The sequence below is a fragment of the Arxiozyma heterogenica genome, assembly GCF_036370985.1.
Source record: "Arxiozyma heterogenica strain weizmannii chromosome Unknown scaffold_11, whole genome shotgun sequence".
Lineage (NCBI taxonomy): Eukaryota > Fungi > Ascomycota > Saccharomycetes > Saccharomycetales > Saccharomycetaceae > Arxiozyma > Arxiozyma heterogenica.
Window position 1 is genome coordinate 871,012 of NW_027042664.1, and position 18,905 is coordinate 889,916.

Consider the following 18,905-nt stretch of genomic DNA (forward strand, 5'->3'; position numbering starts at 1 on the left):
AGAAATTCTAAATTATATCCATATAATTATATATAAGTTTATATATGTATTGCTTGGTGTGTGGTAATTATTAGGACACCTAACGTAAAAAAAGTATGTTGTTGAACATAATGGAGATTAACGGGGACAATATTGGAGCCAAAATATCAATCTCAGTAATTCAAATGATATTATATCCTCTTATTCTTAAACGAGGTTACTATGCGACGTAGAGGATAGTAAAAAAAAAAAAAGAGAGAGAAATAAAAGGAAAGGAGCAATAATAAATATATCTTCTAATATAAAACAAAAAAATAATTCTAGCATGAACCTCAAAAATGAACTTTCTTGTTAGATAATACAATAAAACAAACAAACAAATAAATAAATAAATATAAGCAATAGTAAAAGTTTTAATAATAGCAATAGGAAGATCTTGATGTACAAAATAAATATCATCGTTTTTCTTTTTTTTTTTTTCTGTATGTAAGTACGTAATTCTTTTTTTATTTTGTTATGAGACTAATTGATAATATAGAGAATCATCCATTATTTAGAATTACATCCTGATTCCCAAATATTATTCTTATTTCTACCTCTCTCTCTTCTCTCTTTCTTTATACATAATTATTTCTTTAGCAATTGCACCTATTAAGGAAGAAACAGCAAGTATAGAGGGGTTTATCATAAAATAACAAATAATGTTATGATATTGTTGCTGCTGCTGTTGTTGATTTAATCCATTTTTCATACTTTTTTCTGACATCCATTTCGTGTATACATGTTCCAGTTAATTGATTGCCCACAGTAAACCAACCAGGTCTGATATTGTGATCTCTACCAAATATCTCTAACTTACGTGCATGTTGCCCAACCAATCTTTCAATTATCCCATACAACTCATCTGGTTTCCTACTTGTCTCTCTTGTAGTGGATACGATTATATCTATATCAATATGCTTGTTTAACCATTGTGGATTGCCTTTGACCCCAACCAACAGATGTTCCTTTGAATGGTTTAACCAATGGCCCGTTCTACCAGTAACTATAGTCCTGCCTAATTGATTTGTCTTAATCCATGATACTTCATTGATCACTTCATATCCCCATTTACTTAAGGATTCTTTGCCTAACTCAATAGCACGTCCAGTGACCCAAAGAAATAAGATCCCTTCAATCTGCAGTTCACCCAATGGCAATTCCAATAATTCGATATCGTTACAGGTACCATATGGTAAATTCATATGGATATTCCATGCTGGGTCTGCTATCACTGCAGAAAATTTCCCTAAGATGGTAAAATCGAAGTTTCTAACGTCACAACGAATCCACTGCGGAGGAAGAAGTAATTTATTTGAATATGCACAACACAAACCATGCGTATAGAACATTAAATTGTTAATTTCTCTAGAATTATAGATTTTTGATTGTTTTTCAACGGACTCGTTTAGTGTTTCTGGGATATATTGTAAATAATGTAGGTATCGACAAGAATTCAATTTATGACATGTATCCAAATATGAGCAATCACCCAAGGACAGATCGGTCTGTGGTTTCAGATTCGGAATATAGTGAATATGCGTTTGGATACATTGAAGGAATATATGATGCTTATTTTGTTGGCTGACTTTATTGAATTTATTCAACTTAGACCATTGGATAGAGACAATTTTATTGTTGGAAATATAGACGCATTGGGAGAGTAAATGAGAATGTTCTCTATTGTGGCAGATTGGGAAATATTTAAATTTCTCGACAGAATGTCTGGCACGTTCTTTATTTAACAGATATGAAATAGGTTCTTCTTTTAAAATTCTTTCTAATCTAGAGTATAAATTTTTCTTCAAAGGGACTTCAAATAACAACATGTCATGAGCCTCATCACAATGAGTCTCAGGATCCATGCAATTTTCATTACCATTTAGAAGTTTTAATAAATTATCTGTTAAAGATATAGAGGTGGGCCCATAATCAGTCGCCTTTTCTTTATGCTTTTCTTTATGCTTTTGTTTCTGTTTCTGTTTCTCTCTGTTAGTGTTAGTTAACATATCATATAAAATCTTTAAAGAAAATGTATCAATATGACTTACTACACTTTTATTCTTATCATATTGAACTAATAAAGGGTCTGTCAACGTGATTGCGTTATTTGTCAATCTATTAATTTCATGTATTATCCCAACAAACGTTTCAAAAGTTAAGTGATCGTAGCTGCAGTTACCATCACTCGCTAATGTATAATTTGAATTCAATTCTTTTTCAAATATCAAAAAAATATCTTTTAATTGACCAGATAACGGAGGTCTAATTAATTGAACGTTATAATCTAACAAAAACTTAAGGATGGTAATATCAATTTTTTGCATCTTGATTATATTTTATCTGTGATAAATCATCTATGGATACTTCTATGAAATGTTCACTAAATTGATCGAGAAATGCTGGTGTTGCTATACAAATATAGATTAATTTATTCAAAGGTCAACTACGGTGTACATCCAGTTACCCATTTGTTCGTTTATCAATCTGTTTATCTGTAGAATCCTTTAGTGTAAAATTGTTGAAGACATTGTATGTGTGTATCTTTACGTTGATACAGAGTTAAGGTTTTCCAAACAAAATATCGAAACAAAGAAGGAAAGAAAGAATGAGAGAAAGAGAAGAAGAAAGATCGATGTAAAGAGTGGATGGTGGCAAGTAAAAGCAGCAAAAGTAAATATATACTTGGCAGTAGAAAATTGGATCTACCGTAGATGGCTACTCTGTACATGTGGATGGGATGTATCCTAAAATAATTTACTGTTTATAGAGGGTGAAAGATATAAAGTTACCGATAAAGTCATCATTATATATTTCCAGCCCAAAAATCTACAGTGAATAGACTATAAATACGGTTAGTAATTTGTTTATCAGCAAGATCTGATAGTTGTTGCACATATTACAAAAGTAAAAAGTACCACAATGACTATTTTTAATACGGCTATTGCTACTGCTGCTATTACTAGTACCTGGAATGTTTCATAATTGCATCATATAATATTGTGCAAATACATATATATATATATATAATTATATATATATGTATTTATTTTTTATTTGAAAGGTAGAAAAGAAAACATTGAAACAAAACAACGCTTGCAGTTTACTAAGGTTCATACATATATGTTCACTACTTCTCGTAGCTGTGATGTATGCAATATAAAGACAAAAAAGACGACACAGATCTGAAACAAATCTCACTGCGAGGCATGCGGTTATAGACAGTCTAACAGAGGACAATTAAGGTTATGCTATCTGATAAAACAGGGAACGCTGATGCCACATCACACCAACAACCCATCCTGATAAACCAGGTCAGTTGTTTTTACAGGAGAAACAGAGTTGAGGAGTTACTGATAGATTTCAACACTACCGATTGATTGAATTGAACGAAATTGAATTAAGTTGAATTGATCTTTGTTTTCTTTTCTTTTTTCTTTTTTTTTTTTTTCTGTCTACTGCCGAATTTCTGGGTGTTTGGGTGTTAATGCTACAAAAGGGAAAAAAAATTTAAAATAAAAAAAGGAAAACGTTCTAGTGAATGCTCGAAACTTACGGACAAGACTTCATTTATACCTACTGATGATACCACGATCGAAATAGTTTTACACAGGTAGTATGTTCTAAGAAGTCCTCATGAAGTAGCCTCCTCTTTGCATTTATTACTATCATATGACGAGAAATTAAAAGTACTTTTACCATATTTTTCTTTTTCCTTTATTTTTTTTCTATTTTATTTCTGAAAGAGAATAAGAATAAGTGATTTTAAAAAGAATATGTGCGATTCGTTATAGTGCGTTTCATTCAATATATAACAAAAGAAACAGAAACAGAAGCAGAAGAAGAAGAAGAAGAAGAAGAAGAAGAAGAAGAAGAAGCAGAAGCAAATATATATATATATATACATATATTTAATTGATAAATTACAAATTATGACAGAATCTTATACCTTCTCCTATGATGAAAAGACAAAACTATCACAACCCATCTTTGAGTGGGAGCTCGGTAGTTCATATACACCTAGAGTTTCATTCCATTTTAATCCAAAAGTGTCAAACTACCACTACGGTGTAAAGCACCCAATGAAACCATTTCGACTCATGTTGACTGATCATTTAATTTCTGGTTATGGTCTTCATAAAATAATGGATCTATATGAGACAAGAGAAGCAACAAGAGATGAATTACTACAGTTTCATTCAGAAGATTATATCAATTTTTTGTCGAAAGTGACTCCAAATAACATTAACAAGATGCCAAGGGGAACTTTGGAAAAATTTAATATCGGTGATGATTGTCCTATTTTCCAAAACTTATTCGAATATAGTTCTCTATATACTGGTGCCTCCCTGGATGCTACTAGAAAACTTATCAATAATCAATCGGATATCGCTATCAATTGGTCTGGTGGCTTGCATCATGCAAAGAAGAATAATCCATCTGGGTTCTGTTACACAAATGACATCGTTTTGTCTATCTTGAATCTTTTAAGATACCATCCAAGAGTCCTTTATATCGATATCGACCTGCATCATGGAGATGGTGTGCAAGAAGCATTTTATACTACAGATAGAGTCTTTACAATCTCTTTCCACAAATATAATGGTGAGTTTTTCCCTGGGACAGGTGATATCGATGAGATCGGGTACAGTAATGGTAAGCATTTTGCGTTAAACGTCCCATTGGAAGACGGAATAGATGATGATTCCTATATCAACCTGTTCAAGTCCATCATTGACCCGTTAATCACATCTTATAAGCCTACCGTAATCATCCAACAATGTGGGGCAGATTCCCTGGGTCATGATCGTCTTGGTTGTTTCAATTTAAATATTAAAGCCCATGGTGAATGTGTCAAATTTGTTAAGTCGTTCGGCATCCCCATGTTGGTTGTAGGTGGAGGTGGTTACACACCGAGAAATGTGTCTCGTCTTTGGACTTATGAGACGGGGATTTTAAATGATGTGTTGTTACCAAAGGAATTGCCAGATTCCATTCCGTTTAGAGATTTTTTTGGCCCAGACTATTCCTTATATCCAGTATTGGATGATCTATACGAAAATAAAAACAGTAAGAAATATTTAGAAGATGTCAGAATACGATGTTTGGAGAATATTCGATATTTACAAGGTGCACCTAGTGTTAGATGTGATGCAGATTTAATCCCGACAGAGAATATCAACGCTCTAACAGAAGAAGAAGAAGAGATTATTAGGGAATTGAATGAAGAACAAGATGATACAGAGGATAGTTCTGGTCCTTCTTGGAGGTTGCAACAAATTGAAAAGGAAAATAATAGGATCGCTGAATTCTTATAAGCATCTATTAATTCATCAGACATATATTGTATATGTATCCCACTCTACATTTTTTATAGATATAAAATATATTGAGACAAATTACATATAATAAAATACTAAATATTCATAATCTCATAGTTTGTTGTGCTAAACAAGAAACTTATTGTCATAATTATAGTTAATAGAATTATATACATTGATATGAATACAGATTAGCATATTTCACTGATGATTTCGCTTGTTCTTTTTTTACTTATTTTTTTGTTTCTACCATGCACTTTATCTTCTTTTTTTTATAATTTTCCTCCAACTGATTAGAAGCGGAAGTAACCATAAATATGTGGGATATTTAAAAAAATGGGTTATATAAACATATATATAGTTTAAGCAAGACTCAAGGTAGCCCAACAAGCAAAGCAAAAGCACATCTCTTCATAACTTTATCTATTCATCCATTCCTTTTTTTTTTTTTTTGCCTTCTTCAAATAATCACATTACATTAAGAAGTAACAATATGTCTAGTTCTAATACTAATATTTTGCAGTATATCTTAAAATGGCAACTAATAATCTTATTCTTTAGTATAGCATTGAAATTATTAAATAAATATTATTTAGAAAATGTTGTGTTTTATATACTAGATTACCCAGGTGATGAAGTAAAAGAATTGTTATGGTGGCAAAGGTGGACTACTATGGAAAGACTTGGTTGGTCAATTATAGATTACATTGAGAAAAGACAATTACAGTCAAATATATAGAAGAAAATTTGGTATTTTTCAATTGCAGAAGAAAGAGAAGAACAAAAATAACAATTTTTTACATACATGCATTCATAAATACTTTTCTGCTTACATACCATCTTCATGATGCAGATCAATATTGATATAAAGGATCTTTGTATGGTATCTTAAAAGATTCAAGATAGAAAGAACAATGTAATTTGTATAACAGAGTCCAGATGGATTGTTCTTCTTTGTGTTTCATGACCATTTATTTACTTTTAATATACTACTATATACTTGTTGTGTTTAATATACATATATAGTTTTCATATATATTTTGCTTTCAAACCTAAAGATCAGATTTTATTTCTACATTGCCAACTGCCCAGATTTCATTTTCATCTTCGAATCTGTCACTGTACATAGCCTCTGCATCACCACCGGCAGCAATCCTCTCTCTTTCAACATTGGCTAATCTTTTACCAACTCTTTTTGTGTAATCACCTATAGATCTGACTTGAACTATAGTCCCTACGATGTTATCAAGACTTGTTTTGCCATCGGATATCTTGTTGAACCATTCTGTAAATTCTTTCATATCAATATCTTCAATCAATTGGAAAATAGCTAAGTATGCTTTTTCAGCTGCCAACTTGATTGGAATTATAGGATCACGTAAACATGAAAACACAGATAAACCTAATGTATCAAGGTATGGCTTTATACATTCATTCAATTTATACCTTGCTGTTGTTCTAATCACAACCAAAGAGAGTCTTCTCACATCATTAGAGTTACTAACAGGTTTCAATGTAGCAACAGATAAGGTGTCAATGATCTTTTTGATTTGTTCTTCATTTAACCCAAATTTACTTTCATTTTTAACCTTCGAATATGGTGATTTAGATTCACCAATTAATAACAGTAACTTACCTGCAGCAATTACACCATGTTCACTTAATTCAATATCAGGTGAATTGATAGCACTTAATATATAATTGACAAATTGTTGGAGTAAATCTTCTTGGAAAATATGATTTGGTGCATCTTTTAAGAATGAATTCAAAACTAAAATTGCAAATTTACCAGATTTACCATCTAATGGGACAGATAATACCTTCTCTTGTAGGATCTTGCGAGCCTCATCAGAAGATAGAATTTCAGATAACGAACCAATTAGTTTAGCATATGCAATGGCTAATTTATCATTACTTGATAACATTTGTTCTTCAACAAGGTTAATAATATTAGTTTTGGAAGCTTCAGTTAATTTAGAGCCAGCTTTTGTAACTACTTCCAATAAGGCCTTTAACATAGCAGTCTTAACACCCTCATCTTCTGTCTGTTTGGCACCATTGACTAATTCATTAACCAATGGATCGACACGAGGTTGATACTCAATTAAAGTACCAAGCGCCTTAGCAGCACGTAATCTTAATGTTTCATTAGAAGCATCACTTAAAGATTTGACAAAAGTTCTTTGTAACTGTGGAATAAAGGGTCTTAAAAATTGTGGGATCTTGACAAATAAAATATTTAAGGCATATAAGATAGCTGCTTTGATGTCACTATTGAATCTTTCACCAACAACACGAATCAATGGACCAGTAATGACACTAACGTATGGTTTCAAGTTTGCTGCTGGAGTCTTAGAGACAATATCAGCAATGGCTAAGGCGGAAGCTTCACGCTCATCACTGGAACCATACATCAAACCATGCAAAAAGATTGGTAAAACACAGTTTGGACCCTTTGGAAGACTGAATGCTGCTAAGTCTTGACCTTGAGTACCAACAAGTTGAAGACTCTGTTTGGCTGGAATAATTAACTTCTCCAACATTGGTTTATCCACCTTTTGGATCAAAACAGATAAAGCAGCAAAGGTGGATTTCATAATTCTAGGGTTATCATCATCCAAACATAATATAGAATGGGAAACAAAATCTGGAATATACATGTCAATATCCAAAACTGTACTTTGAAAGAAATTTGGAAGACGTTCCAAGATAACAACACGTTTTTCCACGTCATCATTTTTAACTAAGGACATTATTTGTTGTAATAAAGGATGTAAACCGTCCTCATCAGTAACAGACAGTAATATTTTATCCAATGCAGTCTTTAAGGAGTCAGATTCTTGGGAGGATTCGGTAGAAACTAAACTTTCAACAAGCGCATTGATAATGGTCGATAAACGCTTATACAGGGCGGTACCAGCTACTTCTGCCAAAGAGCCAAGTGCAGAGGCTCTGAATGAATCAATAGGTGGTGCTAATAGTGTTGGAATTAAAATTGGGAAAATCACTTCTGATTTTGTGGACATAATTTCCTGTAAACCTAATAGAGCAAATTCACCATTGTCAGAAGATTCCAACAAATGTAATAAATAAGGAATAATTTCATCAATAGCTATCTTACCAGTAACACTTTGATAGACATCAAAAGCAGAAGCAGCAGCCTGTCTTACAGATTCATCATTGTCTGTTAAAGTTTGACGAATAATACTAACAATTAATGATTGGAATTCCACTAAAGATTCTACATGAGCTGATTCAATTAATTCGTGCAAAGCAATACAGACACCTTGTCTAGAATCTGGATTAATAGATTCTTGAAGTGATGCTTCTAAAGTTGGTAATAATTGAGATAATGCATTTCCACCAACACGACGAACCATATCACCTAAGGCTTGAGCAGCAATATTACGTAAGACTTCAGATGAAGAAGCCAAATTCGTAACGATAATACCCGTTAATGTTGGAAGAACCTCCTTAACAGTACGTGGAGTATTTGGAACTAGTGCCTTCCAAATATCAACAGTTGAGGCACGCACAATACCTGATGTATCGTTTCTACAAACAAATAATGCAGCTAAGACTCTGTCACGACGTTCTTTACCTAAAATGTCCACAATCTTGTTTGAAATTTCACCATGATATTCACTTTCTTCCTCGTTGAATGAGTTTTTAGAGGATATACCAGTAACTTGGAATAATAATTCCCCAGTTAGTTGGACAGAAGATAAACGGATACGTTCATTTTCGTCGAACATACCTCTTTCTAATTCAGGTAATAGTAAATCGATAGCCTTTGTTGCATAATTTTTTACAATTAATTTACCAGCCTTCAAAGCATTTTGTTGAATGTCTTCATTTACATCAGCCAAACCAGCCAAGATAGGTTGAATAATTTGATTTATGTATGGAGCAAATTGAGCACCAAAACAAATAGGAATAAACAATAACAATGGCATAAAACCCTCCTTGATATAAGTACGGCTACTTGACACACCATCCAAAATAGTTGGAAGTAACTCTTCTAATTTATCAATACCTAATCCACTGATAACTTCAGCAAGTGCTTGAGCAGAACCCAAACAATCACCTGATTTACTTTCGTCTTTTAAGGTGTCTAATAAACGTGGAATTAAATCTGGGAATTGCTCTTCACCCAGTCTTTCCACCAATGCACCTAAGGCACGTGCTGCAGTTGCTCTGGTATTTGGAACTGGGTCAACCATTGCTATTTCAACTTCTTCAATTAATTGTTGCAAATATGGAATTAAGTCTTTTGTATCAACTAAAATGGCCATATTCCCAACGATTTTACAAGCTTTTCTCTTAGTATTGGCAGATCTGTCATGCATACCACGATGGATAACATGAATAATTAAAGCAAGAGATGGACCATCAATATAGTGGACGAATTGTGTTTGAATTAAAGCATCTAAGGCATCTTCTGTGTATTTTGTTGGATCACCAATAGCCTTAATTAAAACAGGAACTAGTTGCTGGATTTCAGGGTTTCTGATAACTTCACCGAAACGATTTAATGACTCATCAGCGGCTTTACGAACTTCCTTGTGAGAATCGTTTAAAACACCGACGATCTGTGGGACAATAGTTGACAAAGAAGCAGATAATTGAGCAGGATCCAAGTATGCCATATTTCCTAAAAGTTCAACAGATCCCCTCTTAGTTCTCCATGATATCTCATCCAAATTGGAGATAGCTACAGGTATCAATTTACTGACACCAAAACTAGTTGTATTTGACATAATAGCTTTAGTAGCCTCAGCAGTGGCATTACGGACTTCAGGAACGGAATCACCTAGATTTTTTAAGATATTTGGAAGTATCTCAATAACATATGGTTCAAAGAACCTCTTTAATGAGATGGAAAAGTACTCATATAAGAATGCGACAGATTCACGGCGTTTTGCCTCCCTCTTATCTTCTGAAGCTTCGATTGTGTTTCTAATGATATCAAACTCTGATAATGCAGAAATACCATAACCTTTGACTAAGCCAGCTATACCCCATGCCGCACCTTTACGAAGAGCTGTTGGAACAGCAGGGTCTAATAATTTACCCATTAAATTATTGATGTAGTCTTGGACCTTATCTTTAAATTGAAATACCAACGGAGCAATACATTCTCCAATAGCTTGTTGAACATCAGAAGAAGGTGTATCTAAAGTGGCCAATAAACGCTCTACTATGATAGAAATTCTTGGATTGTTGTTTTTTAAGTATCTAGCTAATGTACCATAAAGAATACTGACGTTTTCTTTAATAGTAATTGATGTGCCAGATTTTAAAGATTCTTCAAAGATTGGAATTAATTTCTCGGAATTCTTAGATCCATATTTAGCAATAATTTCAATACCAGCTTCCTTTATTTCTTGACAAACTAATGAGTTGATGTCACCTAGAGCACCATCTTCAACAAGGAATTTAATCACACTCACAACATCATCAGAATCATCAGTGAATCCAGCAGCTAGTTCTTTTAATGCAATTGCAGAGGTACTACGTTCTTGCCATGGGTCCTTACGTTCTGCAGCAGTAACTACCACTAAACCAAATTCATCAATGATGTCTTCTAATGGCTTAGCTTTTTCTTGGTAAAAAGCTAATAATTTCTTGGTAAATGTGTGTAATGAGCCTGGTTGCTCTTTTTCTAAAGCAAATGCACCAGCAGCATAAGCTCTAGCAGTGAATAGACGAAGCCCACTATCTTCTTGATTGAAGTGTGATAGAAGTGAATCCATTAAATCCTTGTTTATGACAAATTTATTAAATTCCCAAAGGAAATCTGCTAATTCACGGTTAGCTTCATCAGATTCAAATCTACAAATAAACACTTCAGTAGACCATTTCATGAAAGGTTCCAGTTCGAACTCATTATCTAATGCTTCCAAAATAGTTGAACGGACGAAAGAATTCGGTGATAACAACTTTGAAAGGATAATATTAAGATCAAAATTGGTTGGAGCTACGGAAATACTTTGACAAAGTGCATTGAAACATTCTTTAGCCATTTTAGCCTTAGAAGCCAATGTTAATAATGACAATAACACATCAATGATAGATACCCTTGGAATCGAAGGATCTTCAAAAACAGATGAATGAGCAGATATAATATCCATGGCAAGAAGCAGGTGTTCTTCTTCTTTGTCTTCTTCAACAAACTCAGTTTTTAGAACGGGTTTGTTGGCATTCTTCAAGGCAACATTTCTTCCTTCTTCTAGCACATTGATTAATAATGGTAATAAATAGGTCAGTGTGATAGGATCTAATGGTTGTTGATTTGAAACAAACTTAATTTTGAATAATACTCTTGATAGAAGTTCTTCAAGTGGTTCTTCAACATAGTTTTCGGGAATATTATTGATGTTGTTTACACGAAGAATTGATAAACCAATAAATAATTTGAATGTGCCTAATCTTTCAGAGGCATTTTCAGACAATTTTAAGAAGGTGGTAATAACCATATCATCAATAATTTTTGAAGTGTTAGAAATCTTAGCAAGTTGTAGTAATTTTGATACAGCTATAGGATACCACTTATGGACACCATTATCCACTAAGGTAGCATCGGCACTTAATTTCTGAATAAGTTCCATACTACGAATAAGATGAGAAACTATAGACCAAATATTGGACCTTATTTGAGATTCCTTTTCTAATTGTTGATTGACAAGTAACTGTTCTTCTTTTGTGTATTTGACTGTATTTTTCTTGGCTTGCATTTTTCTCACATCTTGTTCCCATTTTAGTGTTTCATAATCCTTACTATTTTTATGGGATATCTTCTTGGCCATTCCCTTTTCAAGAACATCAACCACCATAGTACCTTCTTCACCTTTCCATATCATTATATCTTCATCAGAGATCTTAGTTAACGGTTCGAGATCTAAATCAGTTTCTAGTAATTTGATTAAACATGGTGTGATGACAAAAGGATTAATAAATGCTAAATAGGCGGCCGCATTTAGTGCACATCTATAATATTCCTTATTTACTAAATTAGCAGACTTCGTGATATCATCTATGTTTTCCATAAATGTCTCACGGTTTTCAGAAACTATTAATGAAGGATCAAGTTTAGCATTTAACACTAAGCCAGCCCATCCATTCTTTAGTTGGAATGGGTATTGGCAAACAACGACTGATTCAACTAATACTTTTATTGAGGATTCTTTATCTTCGATTGGTTGAGAAATGGCTTTGAAAATAGGTGTGATATATCTAAAGGATATTTTTTCATCTTCATGTGTAGAAACCGTTTGGATTTTCTTTTCTAAACTTTTAATGACAGACAAACCAAATGTTAATGGATTCTTTTTGAATAAATGATTCAAAAGATCAGCAGCACGTAAACGATCACTCACTGTTAGGGATGTAGAAATCGTAGTATTTACCAAAAGATCACCTAAAAAAGCCTTATTTGGGATATCGTTGACAACTAAATTAAATTTGTCTGGAATTCTTGTGTATTCTTTATTTAAATATTCCATTGATGCTAATAAACTTTTGTGCTCGTGTTTGTTTTCATTATTTAAAACTTCAGTGAAAAACTCAAAACATTGATTTTCAAAGTTTTCTAATAATTCTGAGCATGCATGTTCAATGTTTTTTAAATAACCAATTAACCATAATTTTCTTATAATAAGCTTCTTTTCTTTAAAACCACTTTCAATAGTTTTGTTGATTTCAGGTGAACTTTTCTGTAAAGAAAAGTAGTGTGCATAAAATGCATCTAGCATTAACATTAGCGCATTTTCATTAGACTCCTTTAAGATATAATTGGATAAATTTAAAGCAATTTTTTCAGATGCGTCAGTAGAAAATTTGGGTATTTGAAATAAAATTTTAGATGCAAGAGCTTTATAATCAGCATTCAAATTTGATTTGATATTTTTAAAGACTTCACCAACAAACTTTGATAGGTCTTCTACTTTTGTGGTTTCACTACAAATGGTGGATAATAAAGTATATAAGGATTCAAGTGTAATTTTCCTTACTGTTTCTTTTGAGCTTTTTAAGGAGGAAAAAGTTTGGGCAATTAATTTAGAAGTAACAAAAATATTCAGTAAATCTACCTTTCGAGAATCAATAGCTGAGTAGAATTCATTTGTGATTGCAAACCCTAATTCAGGAGATCTTAAATTAGCCTTTTCAATATTGGGTAAGATTTCACTCTTAAAAGTATCTTCAGTAAGGAACTCATTAATAAATGGGGACAAAAACAACTTCTGACAGAATGTGGATGGTGGTGTTTTACTTAAAATAACTTCTTTAGCGATAAATTTACAATATTTTTCACAATAATTCTCCTTTAATAAATTGTATAAGGCAGGGTGGGATTGTGACAACTGCAAAATAGCAGAAGTTAACGCACCCATTACTATTACAATACCAGTAATTGGTAGTTTATTTTTAACATATTCATCCAAAACGGATCTTGCAATGTCATTAACATAGCTTACAGAATATTCTGTCGATGTAAGGCATTGAACAAAGGTTTTTTTGGTAGATTGAAGAAGATATTTGTATAATCTAACAGAATGTTGATTTTTTTCAGTAATATTTTTTTTGTCAGGTTCATTTGCAGCCAAAAAAGATTCAATACATGTGCCAACATAACAAAGTGCTTCTAAAAGCTTTGGAGCATATTTTTCAAATTGTTCTTTATCATGGGAAATGAATTCTATAAAAAGGTTCACCCATTCTAATAAATTTGTATAATCCACTATTGCTCTAGATCCAACGTTTTTATTAGTTTGGAGTAAGATAAATTGAACATATTTTTCTAATAATTGAGGTTCTAACGATAAAATATCCTTGAATATTTCTTTAACAATTTTCTTGGATTCAGTGTCACAATAAACAGTAAATGTTTTTAATAAAATAGCGGAGATAAAGCCTAGTTGTGAGATTTCTAGTGTTTCACTTTTAATTAATGAGTGTAAAGATTCCAGGAATGGAATACGCTGTGCGACTAAGGAGTCGTGACAACGAGATTCCATTACTGGGTAAATATCATTCCAAACAGGCAAAGATGACATAATTATCGAAATTAAAAGTAGCAATAAAAATAATTAGCTATCAGCTTGTACCTAGTTTTAAAATGTTAGATAGATTTGAGAAAGAGTAATGGAGATAGTTAGCCAATTGTCAGTCTCACTAGAGCTTAATGTCCAGCTTGTTCTTTTGTACTGCTAAAACACATGAATATCCTATTAAAATAAGTTACTCTGCACTTCAAAATGTTGGTATGTGCAAGTATATATTGTATTTTTTTGTTTGAAGTTTTGTCCACTCTGAGATCTTTAATAAACTTTTCGAACAAAAATCAAAAAAAAAAAATTTCGTCTTCGATGATGAACTGAAATTGTCATAATAAAATCAAATGTTTTGACGACGTACACATCATCTCTCTCTACTTATTCCACAGTGTTACAAAGATACGATGAGTGGAATGTATAGGAGTAGCATTTATTCTATAACTATGCTATATGATATTTTTCTACTATCTAGAAATATATATCGATACACCAGGTATATTTCTAAGTTTTAATAAATTGGCATAGAGAGAAGAGGAATGATGGTAGAAATACTAATTTTGTTAAGATCTATATTACTCTATTTTATTATTCTTGCTCCTATCCTATAAATGAGTCATCAAAACAGTTAAATTGATTATAAATGACATAGATTATAACATCACTTTCAATATCTTATGAAGTATTTTTTTACTTAATGTTCTTCGTCAACCTTGTGAACCCAACTGAGTATCTAATATCTCCTTGTTGATCTTTTGTGCTAATGTGTCTGGTTTCAATAATTTGTTCTTTTTGGTAAATAAATTGGGATAATGTTTCTTGTTCTATTAGGGATTTGATAAAATCATTTACAAATTAAAGAAATTTTAAAAACTTTCTGTAATAGCTTGTTAGACATTATATTTTTACCCTTCTTTTACATTTTCTTGTGCTTTATTATTATTATTATATATCTGATTCTATTGGTAGGTGTTGGTATTTGTGTGTTTTTGCAGTTTGATATCAATGAGGCTTTAAAAAGATTTTTTCATTATAGAAACTATGGGTTACCGACCATTTCATTACAATACTATCTTTGTAGCATAATTAGTGGTCTTGTTAATTTGTTTTTTTTGTATTTTTGTTAAAATTGCAAGTACAAACATATAGATCAGTATTTATCCATTCGATGTTATTAAGTCGGTGATACAGACTGATATATAACATAACTTTTTATTTAAGAATTCTACGATTAAAGCTGCTAAGAATCTATATGCTAAAGAAGATCTTAGTGTATTCTTTAAAGGGTTCGTGTCAACTTTGTTAAGAGTTTCGTTAGTGAATGTAGTCAGTTTTGTCATATTTGAAGTTGCTTCGAGACTGATGGGGTTAAACACTTTGAAAGAATTCATTTTTTTATTTTTTCTATCTAATAGTATATTTATATTATTCTTCTTTCCCTACATATGGATGCCTTTTTATTCTTCTTGATAAAATTTTGATAGAGATATTTTTACTAATACATGTAGATAGATAGAAAGAGATGTTCCAACAAAGCATTTTATCCATGTTTATATATAAAAAGTTTGATTTACATCCTTTTGCTAATGGATAGTTTTTGATATCTTTTTTTCTTTGTTTTTTTACCCTATAATACTTATTATGAACGGTAAGGTTGAAGGTGATAGTTAAAGTTAGTTGCTAAAGTTATAATCAGTGTTTGGTATCACGTTTTACTTGAAAAAAAAGAAAAAAGAGAAAGAGACTATACATAGTACCAATTAAGAAGTCTCTTGTTTTTAATTAAATATAAAAAAAGATATATGCTTTAGAGGATGATAACATTTTCTATAATTAATAATAGTAATTCCCATAATGGTTCCCAAATTTTATCTTTTCAATTGTAGGCAGATGTCAGCAGGTATACTGTGTTTTATTTTTACGGATATGTCCTCTAAACAGCAACATGAACATGACATTCATTGACTGTTAAGATAGTACTTATACTTTATAATTAAATGGTTAGTTATTTTTCAGTGATAGTATAATAATAATAAAGGGTTAGCAGACCTGGATATTATTAGCAAATAATCATGGTAATAATAATTGCTTAGTAACAACTATGTATATATATATATATATGTATATATTGCGTTTCATAGTTTCGTCCATAATATTGTATCATAGCACTGCTAGAAAAACGAATACAATCATTTAGATACAGAGTTTCGTACATTCGGACATACCAATTAGATACGCTTACTAATCCAACGCCTAATTATAGAAAAAAAAGAAATATGGGGAGAGAGAAAATGTTATATTGAAGTTTTTTGAAAGTGTGGTGCCATTTTGTTAATTTCTTTTTTGATGTTTTCTTTTTTTTTTTTCTTTTTTTTTTTTCATTTTTGCTTCGAGAAATCAGAAATTTTAGACAAGAAGTTATTTGCTCAGAAGCAAATTGGTATTTACTCTGCCATAAAAGAAAACAATACAAATTCTTCATCAAATTTTTGAGGAATAAGAATATTTGTCCGATTCTTCGTGGTTAAAGTGTTTATTGTATTGAAAAATGATTAACGATTTAAAATTTCAATCTTACAAATCAAAGATGACATTAATTATGTAATATAAAAATATATCTATTGGCTTATTACACATTGTAAACTACTAAATATTAATAAATAAATTATAAGGATATTGTGAAAATCCACATGGATCAAAATGATATAAATACTCTATGTTGATTGAAACATTCAAAAGTTCAAATTGCTTCTGTGTTTATAGTTGTACTCCACATAAGGAAAAAAATCAAGATCAAAAAAACCAATACTACAAAGAATATTATTCATTTTTATACTGTAAACTAGATTAGAACAACCCAAAAATAAACATCTTAAGAAATGCCATTTGTTAAAGATTTTACTCCAGTTGCTCTAAAGGACACTAACTTATTTAAGCCAATCCAAATTGGTGATATCGAATTAAAACATCGTGCGGTTATGCCTCCATTAACTAGAATGAGAGCTCATCATCCAGGTAACATTCCAAACAGAAATTGGACTGCTGAATATTACGATCAAAGATCTAAATATTCAGGTACTTTAATTATCACTGAAGGTGCATTCATTTCCCCACAGGCAGGTGGTTACGATAACGCTCCAGGTATCTGGTCTCAGGAACAAGTTGACGAATGGACTAAAATCTTTAAGAGAATTCATGATAATAAATCTTTTGTCTTTGTTCAATTATGGAATTTGGGTAGACAAGCCTTCCCTGATACTATGGCTAGAGATGGTTTACGTTACGATTCTGCTTCTGATAATGTTTATATGAGCGAGGAACAAAAGGAAAGAGCCTTGAAAGCTAACAACCCACAACATGGTATCACCAAGGAAGAAATCAAACAATACATTAAGGAATACGTTGAAGCTGCTAAGAACTCTATTGCTGCTGGTGCTGATGGTGTTGAAATCCATTCTGCTAATAGTTACTTATTAAACCAATTCTTAGACCCAATTTCTAACAAAAGAACTGATGAATACGGTGGTTCAATCGAAAACAGATCTCGTTTTGTATTAGAAGTTGTCGATGCTATTGTTGAAGCTATTGGTCACAAGAAAGTTGGTATCAGATTTTCTCCATATGGTCTTTATGGTACCATGTCCGGTGGTGCTGAACCATTAATTGTTGCTCAATATGCTCATGTTATTGGTGAATTAGAAAGAAGGGCTAGACAGGGCAAGAGATTGGCTTATATCCATGTAGTCGAACCACGTGTCACAGACCCATTCTTAGTTGAAGGTGAAGGTGAATATGAACAAGGTACCAACGACTTCGTTTACTCTATTTGGAAGGGTCCAATTATTAGAGCTGGTAACTTGGCATTACATCCAGAAATCGTTAAGGAACTAGTTAAAGATGACAGAACTTTGGTTGCTTATGGTAGATTCTGGATTGCTAACCCAGATATCGTTGAAAGATTAGAAAAGGGTTTATCATTAAACAAGTACAACAGAGATACTTTCTATGCTATGACTGATAAGGGTTACTTAGATTACCCAACCTATGATGAAGCTATAAAGCTGGGTTGGGACAAACAATAAGTTATGTTTGTTTTTTGGTTGGCTGGTTGGTTGGTTTTTTTTGATTTATTTACAGTTCATTGTAACAAAGAATTTCATATATAGACCACTAATATACATTCATATATATTTATAAAAATAAATTTATACTATCATTATTTTTAAAGCAAAGATTTTACAAGTTTACTCTATTTGTGTTACATCATGTAATTTAAGTATGTTTTACTTTTCGTAATTCTGAATAATGATGAAACTCCATATGTCATAACTAAATAGTAATATGAATATATTTATGCATTAGATTGAGTTTGATGAGAGATATATCCTTAACTGATAATGAATTCAGGCTGTTCCCAATATATAAATTGTAAACTTTTATAATGACACTGCAACATATGTTTTTATAATTTTATATGTATTTCTATACCTATATGTGAATAAATGAATTTACA

General features: G+C 31.8%; 5 protein-coding genes across 5 annotated transcripts; 3 read left to right on the top strand and 2 right to left on the bottom strand.

Annotated features, from left to right (window-relative positions):
* Positions 1–683: 683 nt before the first annotated feature.
* On the bottom strand, positions 684–2,345 carry IME4 (mRNA (N6-adenosine)-methyltransferase; the record flags this gene model as incomplete). Its single annotated transcript, XM_064857045.1, has 1 exon — positions 684–2,345. One exon carries the CDS (start codon positions 2,343–2,345, stop codon positions 684–686), a length of 1,662 nt encoding a protein of 553 aa, XP_064716178.1.
* Positions 2,346–3,950: 1,605 nt separating this feature from the next.
* On the top strand, positions 3,951–5,336 carry HOS2 (histone deacetylase HOS2; the record flags this gene model as incomplete). Its single annotated transcript, XM_064857046.1, has 1 exon — positions 3,951–5,336. One exon carries the CDS (start codon positions 3,951–3,953, stop codon positions 5,334–5,336), a length of 1,386 nt encoding a protein of 461 aa, XP_064716179.1.
* A 496-nt stretch (positions 5,337–5,832) lies between these two features.
* PWA37_000369 (uncharacterized protein) lies at positions 5,833–6,078 on the top strand (the record flags this gene model as incomplete). Its single annotated transcript, XM_064857047.1, has 1 exon — positions 5,833–6,078. One exon carries the CDS (start codon positions 5,833–5,835, stop codon positions 6,076–6,078), a length of 246 nt encoding a protein of 81 aa, XP_064716180.1.
* A 313-nt stretch (positions 6,079–6,391) lies between these two features.
* On the bottom strand, positions 6,392–14,395 carry GCN1 (Gcn1p; the record flags this gene model as incomplete). Its single annotated transcript, XM_064857048.1, has 1 exon — positions 6,392–14,395. The coding sequence occupies one exon, from the start codon at positions 14,393–14,395 to the stop codon at positions 6,392–6,394; it is 8,004 nt and encodes a 2,667-aa protein (XP_064716181.1).
* Positions 14,396–17,271: 2,876 nt separating this feature from the next.
* On the top strand, positions 17,272–18,474 carry PWA37_000371 (alkene reductase; the record flags this gene model as incomplete). The annotated part of the gene is made up of 1 exon (XM_064857049.1): positions 17,272–18,474. The coding sequence occupies one exon, from the start codon at positions 17,272–17,274 to the stop codon at positions 18,472–18,474; it is 1,203 nt and encodes a 400-aa protein (XP_064716182.1).
* Positions 18,475–18,905: the final 431 nt, after the last annotated feature.